Source organism: Camellia sinensis, chromosome 1 (assembly GCF_055761805.1).
Source record: "Camellia sinensis isolate YWXY chromosome 1, ASM5576180v1, whole genome shotgun sequence".
NCBI classification, from domain to species: domain Eukaryota; kingdom Viridiplantae; phylum Streptophyta; class Magnoliopsida; order Ericales; family Theaceae; genus Camellia; species Camellia sinensis.
Window position 1 is genome coordinate 167,033,839 of NC_138961.1, and position 15,145 is coordinate 167,048,983.

The 15,145-nt window shown below is 34.6% G+C and overlaps 1 protein-coding gene across 2 annotated transcripts; it reads right to left on the reverse strand.

Moving 5' to 3' along the window:
• Nucleotides 1-9,628: 9,628 nt before the first annotated feature.
• Nucleotides 9,629-14,630, reverse strand: LOC114302828 (uncharacterized). 2 transcript variants are annotated; one of them, XM_082888641.1, is made up of 7 exons: nucleotides 14,368-14,630; nucleotides 14,183-14,240; nucleotides 13,798-13,889; nucleotides 13,144-13,325; nucleotides 11,058-12,056; nucleotides 10,702-10,897; nucleotides 9,629-10,100 (listed from the first exon to the last, which is right to left on the reverse strand). In XM_082888641.1, the coding sequence occupies exons 5-7, from the start codon at nucleotides 11,240-11,242 to the stop codon at nucleotides 9,924-9,926; spliced, it is 558 nt and encodes a 185-aa protein (XP_082744767.1). In that variant the 5' UTR covers nucleotides 11,243-12,056; nucleotides 13,144-13,325; nucleotides 13,798-13,889; nucleotides 14,183-14,240; nucleotides 14,368-14,630; the 3' UTR covers nucleotides 9,629-9,923. The 2 variants fall into 2 exon arrangements, with proteins under 2 accessions (XP_082744767.1, XP_082744771.1); XM_082888645.1 differs by having other exon boundaries at nucleotides 14,183-14,630.
• Nucleotides 14,631-15,145: the final 515 nt, after the last annotated feature.

Below are 15,145 nucleotides of genomic sequence, written 5' to 3' on the forward strand. Positions count from 1 at the left end.
TCTACTCTTTAACCACGAAAGTGACAGACATACAAGACAAGTAACAACTATGAGTCCAAAATAATTATAACTAGAACTTTATGCGAAACGCAACCCGCGTCCATTGTTGGTAATTAAATAAGATTACAAATACAAATAACAGTTGCAGGAAAAAGTTAGTGACAAAACATAGCTCGACTTTTACAACGAATTGAAATTTACGAAAACAATAGGAAGGTGACATTATTACATGCTACAATCCTACAAACGTGAAACAATCACAAGCCCACTATAACCATTGAATACAACGTGTGGATAGCAACCCAGCCATGTGTTTCCATCATAGCGTATTATAGAGAATACAGATTTCGACACTCACCATTTTTCGTCGAGTGTTGTCTGGCCCTTGCATTTCCTTGAATTGTTGCCGACTGCATGCAAGCATCGTGAAGCTTATCATCACTGAATCTTAAATATGAATACATATATATATATATATATATATATATATATATGCAAGTATTTATGTCAAGCTGGCCCCGAAATCCGCATAAGACACCTTTCGTACATCCGGGACTGAATCGACACCAATTTAAACATTTTCAGACATGCGGAACGAAACCAATTTCAAACATCACAAACTGAACTTCGCCAAGGCACGTAGTTTCAGTACAAAAAATGTAATTCCAGATTGTCAAAATGAATAACCAGTACCTGTAACAAATGAATGGTGTAACTGGTCGCTTTCGACAAGACCCAGCGATAGTGTCAGACATTTGGATATGTTGTTCGGCAATTGTCTTCAATCTTTTCCTTCCCCTTTATGAAAGAGCAAATCATACAAATTAGATTGAAGGGAAAATTACAGGGGTGGTGAACACATTTTGTCCGTTGTCTAATTTGAATCGATGTACTTTAAACTCCCTCAATTCTGACACTCCATTTTAAACTTCCTGGACAATTTTTGTCAAATTGCTAATGCCGTTTATGATTTTTATAACAAATATTGTAATGTCAATTGATTGAGATTATGTAAGTTCAGTAAAGTTATAAGTTGACTACAACAAAAAGTACAGTTACCACGTATATGCATATTCTTTGATAGAAAACAGGGAAGAGTTGCACACAAATGGACGTAATTGAAACAAAAGTTCACATGCAGATGATGCAAAACAAGGCCATTCAAAATTTGTGCAAAACAAATAACACAAACACAAAAGTAGATGGGTTGCTGTAAGAATTGATCCCAAAAAAACATTCAGCGTATTCCTTGCTGATGGATTTCGTTTGTTTACAAACATATGTACGAAACCAACTGGTAGCAAGTCTTGAAGGAGAAAACTAACATTGTTGGTGCGAGGTGACCAATATCCATCAGATGCAATGATGACAATTCCTACAAAGTATTCCAATCAATATTTACAAGAACACAAACAAACGGCTGCAACATGTGGCTGTTAACCTGAAAATTTTGCGTAAACACAGACAACAAAACGCAGAATTTCCCAACACATATACAGATTTTGAAACGGACAAAAGAAAGGACACACATCAAAATTTTGCATTTACTTCACACAGCTTACAATTGAAATAATTATGTGTACAAGCGATAAATGCATAATTTCCCAAAAATTGAATAGGAAGGACTACATTTTTTTTTTCATTTAGGGCTGAAGGACTACACGCACATACTTTATGAAGGCCCGACTACAAAGGACAAAGAAGCAACCGAACTATTTCATGACGGGGTTAAACAATCTGGACAGGATTCTGCTGTCACTAAAATTGGTGCTCATCCCAGGCACAAAAACTAGATGAAACCCCATCACGTTGAGGGCTTCAATTTCCTACTGAGCAACTTGGTTGCAGGGAATTGAGGTGGCTGCATCCTGGCCCACGCTCCATTACCTTCGGGTGCTCAGACAGTGGGCAGATCAGGGAAGAATACTTTTCTGGGTGTACAAGCAAGTTTCTTCAATTGTATGTGACAATGAAACAAGCAAGACTGCCGCTGCCTGCAACAAATATTTCTAACGTACCCATCCATTCTCATTCTGGGCGAAGGTCATACTCCCACAAATGAAAGTACGCATTTCATGAACTCGCTCAATAAAGTCGAGACAGCCCACAACTCATGAATGACAGCTACCTTTCTCTTGAAATGTAACTGCTATTCAACAAGAAAGATGATAATTTCAAGAGAAAGGTAACCGTCATTCAAGAGTTGTGTGCAATGACAAGCAAGGCTGTCCATTTCTACGAATGAGATTTTCTTCATGAATTGCCTGGGCTTGTTGACTTTTCTGCATTTCTTCACCTCATCCCTACAGCAGTTCGTGAAGTTGAAGAACTAAACAACTTACTTAAGAAGTTGAACATCAGCTAGGATAGGAGCACACTCTATGTGCACACACAGTTGACATCTCTCCCAAAGAGTTCACCTACAGACACGTCAACCACAGAAACAGAGGGCATTGACGATGCTTGGATGGACCACATCTTAGAAAAGTTGGATCATAGAAGGACTGAAGGCAAACTTCTTCCTTAATATGTTAGGCTTGTTCGAATCAAGTGGGGAGAAGGTATTGGCTTTCAGCCATCGTCTCCAACCGCTTAAGTTGTTGGTAAGGCTAGCCATGAAAGTGAAGGGTTCGACTCTGGAAAAAGAATTGGGTGTGGGGAACGAATAGCTCTCTACAAAATTTGAAAATTGCCATCCTCATTTCAACTCTTTCAATTGGCTTTCCTATGTTTTAAGTTCAATACCGTCAACTATGCATGAACTTCAACATTGAATCAAAAAGTTGTTTCCTGTGTTACACAGACTCGGGTACGGGTGCCGGGTGCGGGTATGTATGTACAGGTCCAACTCATTAAATCTTACATTCAACGGTACGCGGTCTGGGGAAAAAATATCATATTTTTAATCTAATATGTGACATAAAATGGTACTATATGTAACTTACAGTGTCAAAATGACATTTATAGTAATTTGACAATAATTTGCACATATAATAATTGTGTTATAAACAATTATATAAGAAGTGTCCATTGAAAAGTATCCGACACATATCCCATACCCTTGTCTGACTCTCAGGTGTCCGACACGGGCATTTGATCTATTTTGAAGACTCCGTGTAACACAGATTGTTTCTAAACATAAGTTCCGGCAATATAAAATCACTGAGTAGTACAAAATTGAAAACAAAATTCAACCGAGTGTGCTAGCCGTTGCGGAATCAAGATTAGTCATTGTTTGTTTATTGAGTTTCTTATTTTGGCTTTTTTCGGTACTCTAAAAAAAAATTTGTTTTTCCCGTGCCAACATTACACAAATTTTTTGTTAAGTCTTCTTTAGTTATATATAACCTAACCTAACAAGTTCGCCATGTAAATGCAAAACACCTTTTATGCTTGCTGCTAACTACTATGATACCTATGTTCAACTTGCAGCAATGATAGCAGAGGGAAGACTTCCTATTCGAAAGGGAGAAAATACAAAAATAGAGTATAGAACAGTTCCTATTGGGTCCATTTCGGGTAGCAGAGGGAAGAGTTCCTATTCGAATAGCACAAAATACGAAAATGGAGTACAGAACAGTTCCTATTGGGTCAATTTCGGGTTGGGTGTGAAGGTATATGCGAATGAAAGAAGACAAACAAGGAGACAGAGAATGTACCAGCATGAAATAAAGGAAATACCAACCGGAGCAGACAAACCGACGGTGGTGCTCGATTAACCCTTGCGGTTGTGCTCCAGCGACAAAAATCAACTTCAAAAAAGAATTTATGCATCCACTTCCATGGCTAGCCTTCCCAAGAACTTAAATGATTGATGTTCGCCAAACTCAAGTAAATAAGCTTTGTTCTTACAATATGATTTTTGCCCTAAAATATTTTTCTCTGTAAAACCCTACAGCTACAGGGAAATGGAACAACGGAGAGACAGGGAGAGAGAAAGACAAACAAAGAGAGAGGGTCCGAGATAGAAGAGAGATGGACGGGCCGAGGGAACTTACACCTTTTCTGAACACTTCGCATTTTTTAAAATTTTATAATTTTCTGACTACTTACACCTTTTTATAAAAAGTTACATCATTTATAAATTAATTTTGTTCATAAAAGTTACATCTTGGAACTTACACTTTTTGTAAAAACCAAACTTCATTTATAAATTAATTTGTTCATAAAAGTTACACCTTGGAACTTACACATTTTTGAAAAACAAAACTTACACATTTTCTGATGTCCCTTAAAGATTTTGTGGAAAAACATACTCCTTTCGTGAAAACTTGAATTACACGTTTTATGAAGCGACTTACACCCTTTGTGAAAAAACATACACCTTTTTAGAAAATTCACACCTTTTATGAAATAAATTTTTTCATACAATTTACACATTTTTAAAACATTCACCTTTTCTGAAAACTTATATGTTGTAGTGAAATTACTTACACCATTCCTCAAAAGTTATAACTTTTGTAAATATTTTTATTCAAAAAACTTTACACATTTTGTTCGAACTTACACATTTTCTGAAAAAGAATCTTACACCTTTTGCCAATTTACTTACATCTTTTGTGGAAAAACATACACCATTTCTAAAAAATTACACCTTATGTGAAATATTTTCTTTCCAAAAATATACATCTTTTGTTCAAACATACACATTTTCTTAAATCTTACACATTTTTCTGAAAATTGTTACACCTTCTCTGAAAAGTTACTTCTTTTGTAAAATAAACTCTGTATAAAAGTTACAAATTTTGTGAATCGAAGACTTAGACCATTTTTGAAATCATTTACACCTTCTGTGAAAAACATAAACCTTTTTTGAAAAGTTACACCTTTTGTGAAATAAATTTTTTCATATAATTATACCTTTTGCTAAAAACATACACCTTTTCGTGCAAATACTTACACCTTTTTCTGAAAAGTTGCTTCTTTTATAAGTTAATATTTTCCATAAAATTCACACCTTTTATGAAAAATTTGGTTTCATCAAATTTATACCTTTTGTGAATCCTCACACTAAGTTAAACCTTTCAGTGGATGTACTTACACCATTTCTGAAAAGTTTTGTAAATATTTTCCCCAAAAGGTGTACACTTTTAGAAAAAATGTAAGTTTTTAACAAAAGGTGTAAACTTTACGAAAACATATTTTCATAAGAATGTGTAAATTTTCAAAAACCGTGTAACTGTTTTCACAAAAGATTTAAGTTATGTCACAAAATGTGTAACTTTTGATTTTGGAAAAGGTGTAAGTCATATAAAAGGTATTTTACAACAGGAGTAACTTCTCAGAAAGGGTGTAAGTTTTTGAAAAGATGAAAATTTTCAAAAAAAGATGTAACTGTTTTCACAAAGGATGTAAATTATGTCCCACAAAGTGTAACTTTTGTTTTCAAAAAAGGTGTAAGTTCTAATAAGAGGTGTAAATTTTATTCAAAAAATTATTTCACAAATGGTGTAACTTTTTAGATAACGTGTAAGTATTTCCAAAAAAAGGTGTAAACTTTAAGAAAAGGTGTAAGTTTTTTTTAACAAAAGGTGTATATTTTATGAAATGTAGTTTTCCATAAAAATGTGTAAATTTTTTCACAAAAGATGTATGTTATTTGACAAAAGGTGTATGTTCTGTTTTCAGAATGGTGTAACTTCAAATAAAAGGTATAAATTTTTGTATTGAAATTATTTTACAAAAGAGGTAACTTTTCCGAAAAGGTGTAAGTATTTGAACGAAAATGTGTAAATTTCCAAAATAAATTATTTCACAAAAAGCTGTAACCTTCCAGAATTACTGTAAGCGTTTTCACAAAAGATGAAATTAACTTCAAAAAAGGTGTAAGTTCCGATTTTCGTAGAACAAGTAAGTTGCTACAACGCAATCAAACTGTATTTGTGTTGTTCATGGTTCGATATTGATATAGACAGACAGAGACGAAGGGAGGGAGAGAGATGGACCGATATCGATAGACAGAGACCGAGATAGGCATGGTTGGACAGAGAGAGACGAACCCAGATCGACACAGACAAACCAAGATCGATACAGACAGAGATCGGCAGACAGAGAGAGCCCAGATAGACATGGTTTGATAGAGAGAGACGGACCCAGATCGACACAGACAAACGAAGATCGATACAGACAGAGATCGGCAGACAGAGAGAGCCCAAATAGACATGCTTCGACAGAGAGAGACGAACCCAGATCGACACAGACAAACCAAGATCGATACAGACAGAGATCGGCAGACAGAGAGAGAGAGACCGACATCGACAGAGAAGAGCCAGAGATGGACAAAGAGAGACCTAGATGGATAGAGACAGAAAAATCCTTTGATTTGCACCAGCGGCGGTGGCAATGTCAGTCGGCAGTGGGCAATGGTGGGCCGCGACGGTTGGCTAGTCGGTGGTGATAAAATTTTCAATGTATAAGTCGTCGATAAAATTTAGAGCTTCTTTGGGAACTTATATCTTTTGTAAAAACAAAACATTCAGCTTGATTGTATCACAAAGTATACACCTATTCTTAAATTTTACACATTTTCTAAAAATTTACACATTTTCGTGGAAATATTTACAACTTTTTTGAAAAATTACACATTTTGTGGCAAAACCTTTTTCATAAAATTTACACTTATTATTTGAAGTTACACCTTTAGTGAAAAACAAAACTTACATCTTTTCTAAGGTCATTTACACCTTCTTCGGAAAAACATACACCATATTGGAAAAGGTTATACCTTTTGTCAAATAATTTCTTTTAACAAACTTTATCAAAGCATATTTTGCATAAAACGTGTAAATTTTCAAAAAAGGTCTAATTGTCTTCACCAAAGATATAACTCCTATTTAAAAGGTGTAAATTTTTTTTAAAAAATTGTTTCACAAAAGGAGTACCTTTTCAGAAGAGGTGTAAGTTTTTAAAATAAGGTGTGAACTTGATAAAAACATATTTTCCATAGAAGGTGTAAATTTTTTAAAAAGGTTTAAGTGTTGCTGGCAGAAAAGGTGTAATATCCCATAAAAAGTGTAAATTTTAAGGAAAAAGTTATTCACAAAAGCAGTAAACATTCAGAAAAGGTGTAAGTATTCCCAGAAAAAGGTGTAACCATTCAGAAAAGGTTTTTGTTTTTAACAAAGGTATAAATTTTATGCAAATATTCTTTCCATGAAAGGTGTATATTTTCAAAAACTTGTATGCGTTTTTCACAAAAGATCGAAGTTATGTCACAAATGGTGTAACTTCCCATTAAAGGTGTAAATTTTATGGAAAATATAATTCAAATTTCCATAAGAAAATATGTAAGTTATGTCACAAAATGTGTAAGTTCTAATGAAAGGTGTATATTTTCTCAAAAAAATTGTTTCACAATCATAGTAACTTCTCATAAAAGGTGTAAACTTTCAGAAAACATTTAAGTTTTTAACAAAAGGTGTAAACTTTATGAAAACATATTTTCCATAGGTATAAATTTTTTCACACAAGATGTAAATTATTTGACAAAAAGTGTAAGTTCGGTTCTCAGAAAAGGTGTAAGTTCCAATAAAAGGTGTAAATTCTTTTAATAACATTCTTTACAAAACTAGTAACTTCTCAAAAAAGGTGTAAGTATTTCAACGAAAAGATGTAAACTTTACAAAATAAATTATTACACAAATGTGTAACCTTCCACAAATAGTGTAAGTGTTTTCACAAGAGATGTAAGTAACTTCGCATAACGTGTAAGTTCCGTTTTTTCACAAAACGTGTAAGTTCCTAAAATCTAATCAAACTGTACTTGTCTTGTTCAAATAATGGCAATGTGAGAGAGAAGGGCGTTTCGAAGGGCTTGGTCTTTCTCTCAGTAGAAGTCCGTTTCAGAGAAGACGAGTTTGGGAGGGCTTGGAATAACGACTCCAAGTCCAAATCCAACTAAGTATGTCAATGTGAAAGAGAACCGTTTTTAATATAGAGCAAGGGACAGAGAGAGAGAGAGAGAGAGAGAAAGAGAGAGAGAGAGAGAGAGATAGATTGAGGTCGATAGACATAGAGACCTAGATGGACAGTGATCGACAGAGACAGCCAAACCGAGATCGACAAACAGGGACTAAAATCGACAAACAGGGACCGAAATCGACAGAGAAGAGACCCACATGGACACAGATAGACCAAGATCGTTGGAGACAGACCGAGAAAGACAGGGATCGACAGAGAGAGACCGACATCGACGGAGAATAGGCCGACATCGACAGAGAGAGACCAAGATCGATAACGAGAGAGAAAAAAACCTTTGATTTGCGGTAGCGGTGGCCGTGGAGGTGGCGATGTCAGACGGCAGTGAGCACCGGAGGCCACCGACGCTTGGGTGGTCAGCGGGGGTCAGGATTGGTGGTGACTATTCTGTGTGCGTGTCAGAGAGAACAGAGAAGGTATTGGTGGGAAACAGAGATGAGGGGGGCCGATGGTAATAAAATTTCAAACCTTTAGCGACTAAACTCTTATTTGTCGATAAAATTTACACTAATTAAATGTTACACTTTTTCTGAAACATTATACATTTTCTGATTTTTTTTTTAAACTTATACCTTTTCGTCAAAATACTTTCACCATTTTGTGAAAGATTACACCAATTTCTGAATGTTTATACCCTCTCATCAAAACCCTTGCACCATTTTCTGAAGGTTTAAACCTTTTACTGAAAGTTTATATTTTCACATTATTTAATTAATTTATCTGCAAGGGACCCGTTTAGCAGGTCACCAATGTGTAAACTTTTAAGAAAATATCGTATAACCCAATACATAGAAGGTGTAAATGCAAAATAAAAAGGTTGTAAATGCCTTGCATACCATATGCAAGGCACACTTAAGAAAAGTCGTTAGATGTATCATCAATATGACACTTTTAATTTTTTGTTTTATTGTTCTTTCTTTAGGATTCAAATTATTTGAAATGCATATCAACCTTTACTTTCTTTTTTTAAGTATAAAAATCAAAATTAAAATAATATTTGAGCAAGTTGTTTAGTAAGACCAAAAGTTATAAATGTTATTGTTACTATTTAAATATTTCAACTCTACAAATTTAATTTTTAAAATTTTCATTGCTACTGTTTAGATTTCATGTTAAATTTTTACAGTATAATTCAAGTTATTCTTAATTTGTCAGGTTCTTACTTAGATTTAACTTCTCAGAAATGTGTAGAAAATATTATTATCACTACTAAAAAAAATACTTTTTGCGACCGCTACAAGCCGTCGCAAATAATAAAAAAATAGTCGCAAAAGACTTTTTGCGACGGCCTATGCGACGGCAAATGAGGGTCGCGAATGTGGGGGTGGCAAATACTTTTTGCGACCGCAAAACAACAGTCGCAAACTATTTGTGACCACCTAACCTACTTATAGCGACTAATATTTTGCCGTCGCAAAAGAGTCTAAAAAATGCCTACAATGTATTAGTGACCATCTTCTTACCGTCGCAAAAAAAAAAAAAAAAAAAAAAAAAAACCTGCAGTCGTATATATATATAGAGATATATATATTCAAATATTATATACAATAAACGTAAAGACATATTTGCAAAAATCTCAACATTCATGCATTATTTTTCATTTCTTCCTTTAATAAAATCTCAACATTCATGCATTAACACTTCTTCTACACTTTCCTCGAAACTATCACAAACCTCAAACTATAATTTCCATTAAACCAAAGAACTAAACAATCAAAAAGAATTGAAAGTGAATTAAATACACATCCATGCTTCCTAGGTCCACACAATATTCTTTTCTTTTTTTAACCTAAATGGTGTAAAAAAAAAAAAAACCGCTCTACTCTTACTTGCGTGTCTTCTTTTTTTCCATGTAACGCATAACAGCGCTGCTCCTACTAGTTGAAGGGAATGAACTTTCAGGACACAATAGAGGCGGCTCTCCCATGAGAACCGTTGGAGAAGCACTAGTCTTGATGATCTGCAGCACTACTCTCCACGCTAAGACCAGAAAATGAGATGCTGGAATGGGCATGCGTTGCAAAGCAAAGATTTGGATCAGTTTTAGAGCTTATCACGGAATCAGCAGATGCCGGATTGCTGATAGCCAGCTGCATTGACTTAACTAGTCCAATTGATGACCCCTGGGGAAAACAAGCAACATTTGATGATAAGTGCATTTTAAATCAGATGTAAACTCACAAATAACAAGGGGTTTCAATAGTATTTCAATGAGAGAAAGCATAAGCATTTATTTAGAAACTCCAGCAGAAATATTTGATGACATACATGCAAGTGTGAAATGTTTGCTAGAACGTGATTGATAAGTGTTGAAAGGAGAGGAGAGGTGTTTATGTCAGTTTGGAAAGCAATAATCATGTCAGAAATTCAAGAAGCATGGCTATGATTGAAAACGTGTCATGTAACATTCCAAGAAGAAAGGCCCACAGCTCAAAGCCAATGAGTAAGGTTGAGAGGGCAAATAATGATGGTACTGTTTGGCTGACTAGAATGATTAAGATTGTGAGGACCAAGAAAATATATGAAGAATGGAAGAGCAAAATCTTCACAACTATGCTGTAAAACAAAGGTGTTGCAAGAACTATCACTAGATCATATGCAAAAGTCCTACTATGAGAATTCAGAAGAGAATGATAAACTAGGAGCAAGGTATGCAACCATGGAACTATAAAAGCAATTTGGTTACACCAATCATGGAGCAGCAGTATTAATGTCAGTTTCAACCTTGTTGATGTTGTTTTGAACATCAGGAGGTAAAAAAAGTTGATCCACTCTGATATGCTTAGCTGCTTCAAGATAATCCAATACACTCCCAAGACTCTCAACAATGGTGTTAGCTTGCCACACGACATAGTCCAATGTATTCGATGTGCTAGTATGGAACTTCCCTTGTCCAGTATACAAAACAACACATCCAATGCTGAAATCAAAAACATAGAACAACAATGGACTCTCAGATATATCGATCCAAATCCAAATATTCAATTTAAACTCGTAGGTATTGTGTGTGTGTGTGTGTGTGACACACACACAGAGAGAGAGAGAGAGAGAGAGAGAGAGAGAGAGAAAGAAAGATATACATTGCAGCAATGGTGAACGTCAGAAAAATGAGAGAAAGCGCATAAGCTGTTCGAGAATAGCCATGGTATCGACGTTGGCAGCAGCAACAACAGAGATAGAGGAGGAGTAGAGAAAGGCCAAATCCCACAAACCAGATTACAGCAATAACAAACAGGGGAGCACCAGTAAAAGCCACGGACTGCATTTAGAACTGAAAATATCTACAGTAGGACACCTATTATTTGACCCTCACTTCCAAAAGACAGAATTGCAATATCACTATAAATTTGTCAGAGGCTCACATACAGACTAACTGAAGGTGTAAATCCCAACAACAATTACACTACCCACTAAGAGAAGAGGCTTAATAAGGATTCTCCTCACAAGTTATACGTCCAAGGCATGTACCAGTCTTCAGACAAGTAGAAAGCAAATAGGTCAGAATTGACTACGAAGCAATATTAGAAAAATTGACCCCTAAATTTTTACAAGTTCAGCAAAGTGATAAAATAGGGGGTAAGGTCTAAAAAGATTACTGTTATCAAGGACACAACCAGATTTAAATATATCAGAAGAGAATTAAGCATGTTCAATTTAATTAAGGTAAGTTACAAAGAACAATACTAAGCTGAGAGTATTAAAGGGCCTGTGCATCCCAGCACATGAGAAAGAAATAAAAGATGACTACCATGCTTTGGCCACGCCCACATGAAATTTATGAAATATGAAAAATCAATTTTGCAACTGAACATAATCATGCCCTGAAACAAATGAGGCTTGGACTATGGACTTACAATTGAAATAAAGAAAAACATTGATAGATTTTAAAAATTTTGTTCAGAATAAGAAGAGATGACAAGTACCAAAAAATAATTGATAATGTAATACCTCTATAGCACTTTTTCCTTTTAGTACTCGTTCTTTATCAATGCCCCAAGATAGGCATTCAGTATTTCTCCTTCCTTCACGATCTGTAAAAAATATATCTGGATTCTCTTTCCCAATCTCCATTGATTGTCCTTTCCATAGATTAGTTGAGATAAAAAGAAAAAAGGTTAATGAGTCCACATATAAAAGAGAGATTTTTCAGGGGATTATCCAAAGCCACACATAGACATGCAACATGCATAAGTGTAAACACATTGTCATGAACTCCACCAAGAACAATAATTAGAACCAAAAGTTATTCATAGACAAATTCCTCTCCCTTTGCAACCAACTGCACAAAGCAAATGAAATAATACAAAATCCAGTGAACCAAAGTCCCCGAGTTTGTAGAATTTGACCAACTTTTCCATATAGAACTATGAGAAATTAATTAGAAGTCACAGGAAGATGGAAATCATATCCATCACAGAGCTAAACTATGGATGCTACTAAAGCTTTTAAAGCCAATGGATAGATGAAATTTGGGTGGGTGCCTATTATCCTTCATGGCATTTACAAAAATAAATATTCAGGCTTCCCAGCAACTTATTAGTTGGATCAGGACAATATCTAAGAAATCATTGGTGATTAGTTAAGGTTTTATCTGTGACAAATTTTTTGTCGCCAAGCCCATATGTGTGCTCGGGGAATCTTGTTAATGAGAATATATCATAACATCCAAAAAATCTGAAAAAAAATAATTGGTATACAGTTCAATTAAGCTTGTATGTGTGTGATGGTGTCGGATAACCTTTGTCGCTGAACATTGACATATACACATATCCACACGAAGATGCATGAACCCAAGGGAGATAACTTTTCTTTTCTTTTCTTTTTTACTATTCTTTTTTTTTTTTTTTTTTTTTGCGCCGATGGTTCATCAGGAAAATGCTCTCATCTTGGATTTTTAATTGCTCAACAAAAATAAAAGCAAAACATCAATGAGACTTAAAAAAAACTTAGTCAAACAGAACAGAGATACATATTTTAGAGTATGACAATTCAGAATCTGAGTGAAAAAGCCTTTCTTTAAAGTTTCAACCAATGAATGATGCTCCACAATGCAAAATTGTTGTTCCGTGTAGGGACATACATAACAAGTGATATAAAGCACCAAAGAAATCATTTGAAACCGAACGAATAAGACAAACACTTAAAATTCAAAAAATAATCACTTACATTATTCATATGCTTCCTCGTGTCCTCCCCTAAAATGTTGATATGATCTAATGCAAGAATTGACCCAAGTGCAGTCACCAACAGCACTTTTAGGACTGGAATTGATGAGGCCATGAAGAGATCCAAAAGCGCCATCTCGAAATTATTATTATATCACAAATCTTAAAAATTAACTTCACCTCCTGTACATACACACACACACACACAAATTTCAGTTAAGTTTATTGCAGAGAATATTGAGAATGAAGGTCACCAAAAAGGCATTTATGATCTATTTCCAATTTTTTATTTTTATTTATAAAATGTGAAAATTAAATATATACATGTACCAATTAGTTCGGTTTTAGGAGAATTTGATCAAATGATCAAAAATCTAAAATAAATAACAAATAAATGTAGTTGTTTTTTGCTAGCATGACCAATTCAAAAGTCCAAATCTTAGATTTAATTTAACATAGCAAAAAATATGATGAAATTTTCAGCACGTATTAATTCAACTAAACATTTCAAATACATATATATATATATACAAGTTTTCTTCCAATTGAGTATCAGTTAATCTACAAAATCATCAAACGTGTTTTGGCTACCTTAACCTCAATGCAAACGCCAAACTTAAAAACTTCACAAAATCGAAATTGAAAATCAATGTACCTTCTTCATGTGCATCATCAAGCCATTGCAAGTGTAGATCCCAACATCTTGAAGCTTCTTCACATCTGCGGCATTGATTCCATGAGCAATCACTGCAAAATCACATGGATTCAAACAAAAAGAAATTATAAATTAAACTTCGATTAAGTTAAAACAGAGCACACGTCAATCCAATTTCTATACATGTAGAACCGCATAAATCCATCACCGATCATGACTATCGAACTTACAGTAAAGATATATAGATGAAAATTAAAAGCAGATCAGAAAAATATGTAAATCTCGGTATAAATCAAAGTTACTCAGCAATGAATGAACACACGCACGCACACACACACACATATATATATACACATGAAAATATAGCAAAAGGATTGATTCGAACCAAAGCTTCGTAGCTGAGAGAGAGTTAGATCAATCATGAGTTCAAATCACTCCAAAATCTATACATAGGTATTTGAAATAGAAATAAATAAGAGAAGAATAGAATTAAATCAAAGCGATTCAATCAAATAGCAAGAGTTTAAACTCATTCAAATTGATTTCACACATAGGGCTAGAGTATAATACCATGAGATTACAGCTAAACACACACAGATTTCCACACACACACACACATACACACAGAGACTAGGCGAGTGGACGGTAATCGGCGCGAGTCATATCACGATCGACACAGAGCATCGCATAGAGAGCGTAAACTATTCCAGGAATGTAACCTAAGATCGTCAATACCAAGTATATGAAGAACTCTACCTGCAATCCACAATATATATACATATATAAATATACAAATATGTATGTATATATAGAGAGAGAAAGGAGATAGAGAGAGAGAGAGAGGGAGAGAGAGATTCATACCACTAGAGTTACGACTATGGCGAGCAAAGAGAACGAGAGAGACAGAGAGTGCGAGAGACCTCTCTGTTTATCAATGTCGTGAAAATGACAGTGAAAGGGCTTAGGGCATAGGTGAGTGTAACAAAAGGGCAAAATAAATTGGGGTCAGTGAAGGGAATAAAAAAGAGGGGTAAAATATGCCTTTTGGCACAGATCATTTCCAAAAATGTTTTCTTTTTGCGACGGCTAAATTGTGGGTCGCAAAAAACTAGACGCAAAAAGTCACTTTTTTAGTAGTGTATACTAAAAAAATCAACACTTTCATGACGTGTACTTTTATAATTTATAAATTTGCATCAAGATTTTCACCCCCAACGACTCAAGAATATTTTGTTTTATATAACAGTAAAGTATATGGATGTCTGTGTAATGCGTACTTGAAATCATGACATAAGTTATTTTGAAAATATTATGATATTAATTAAAGAGTCAATAATAAAGAACCATG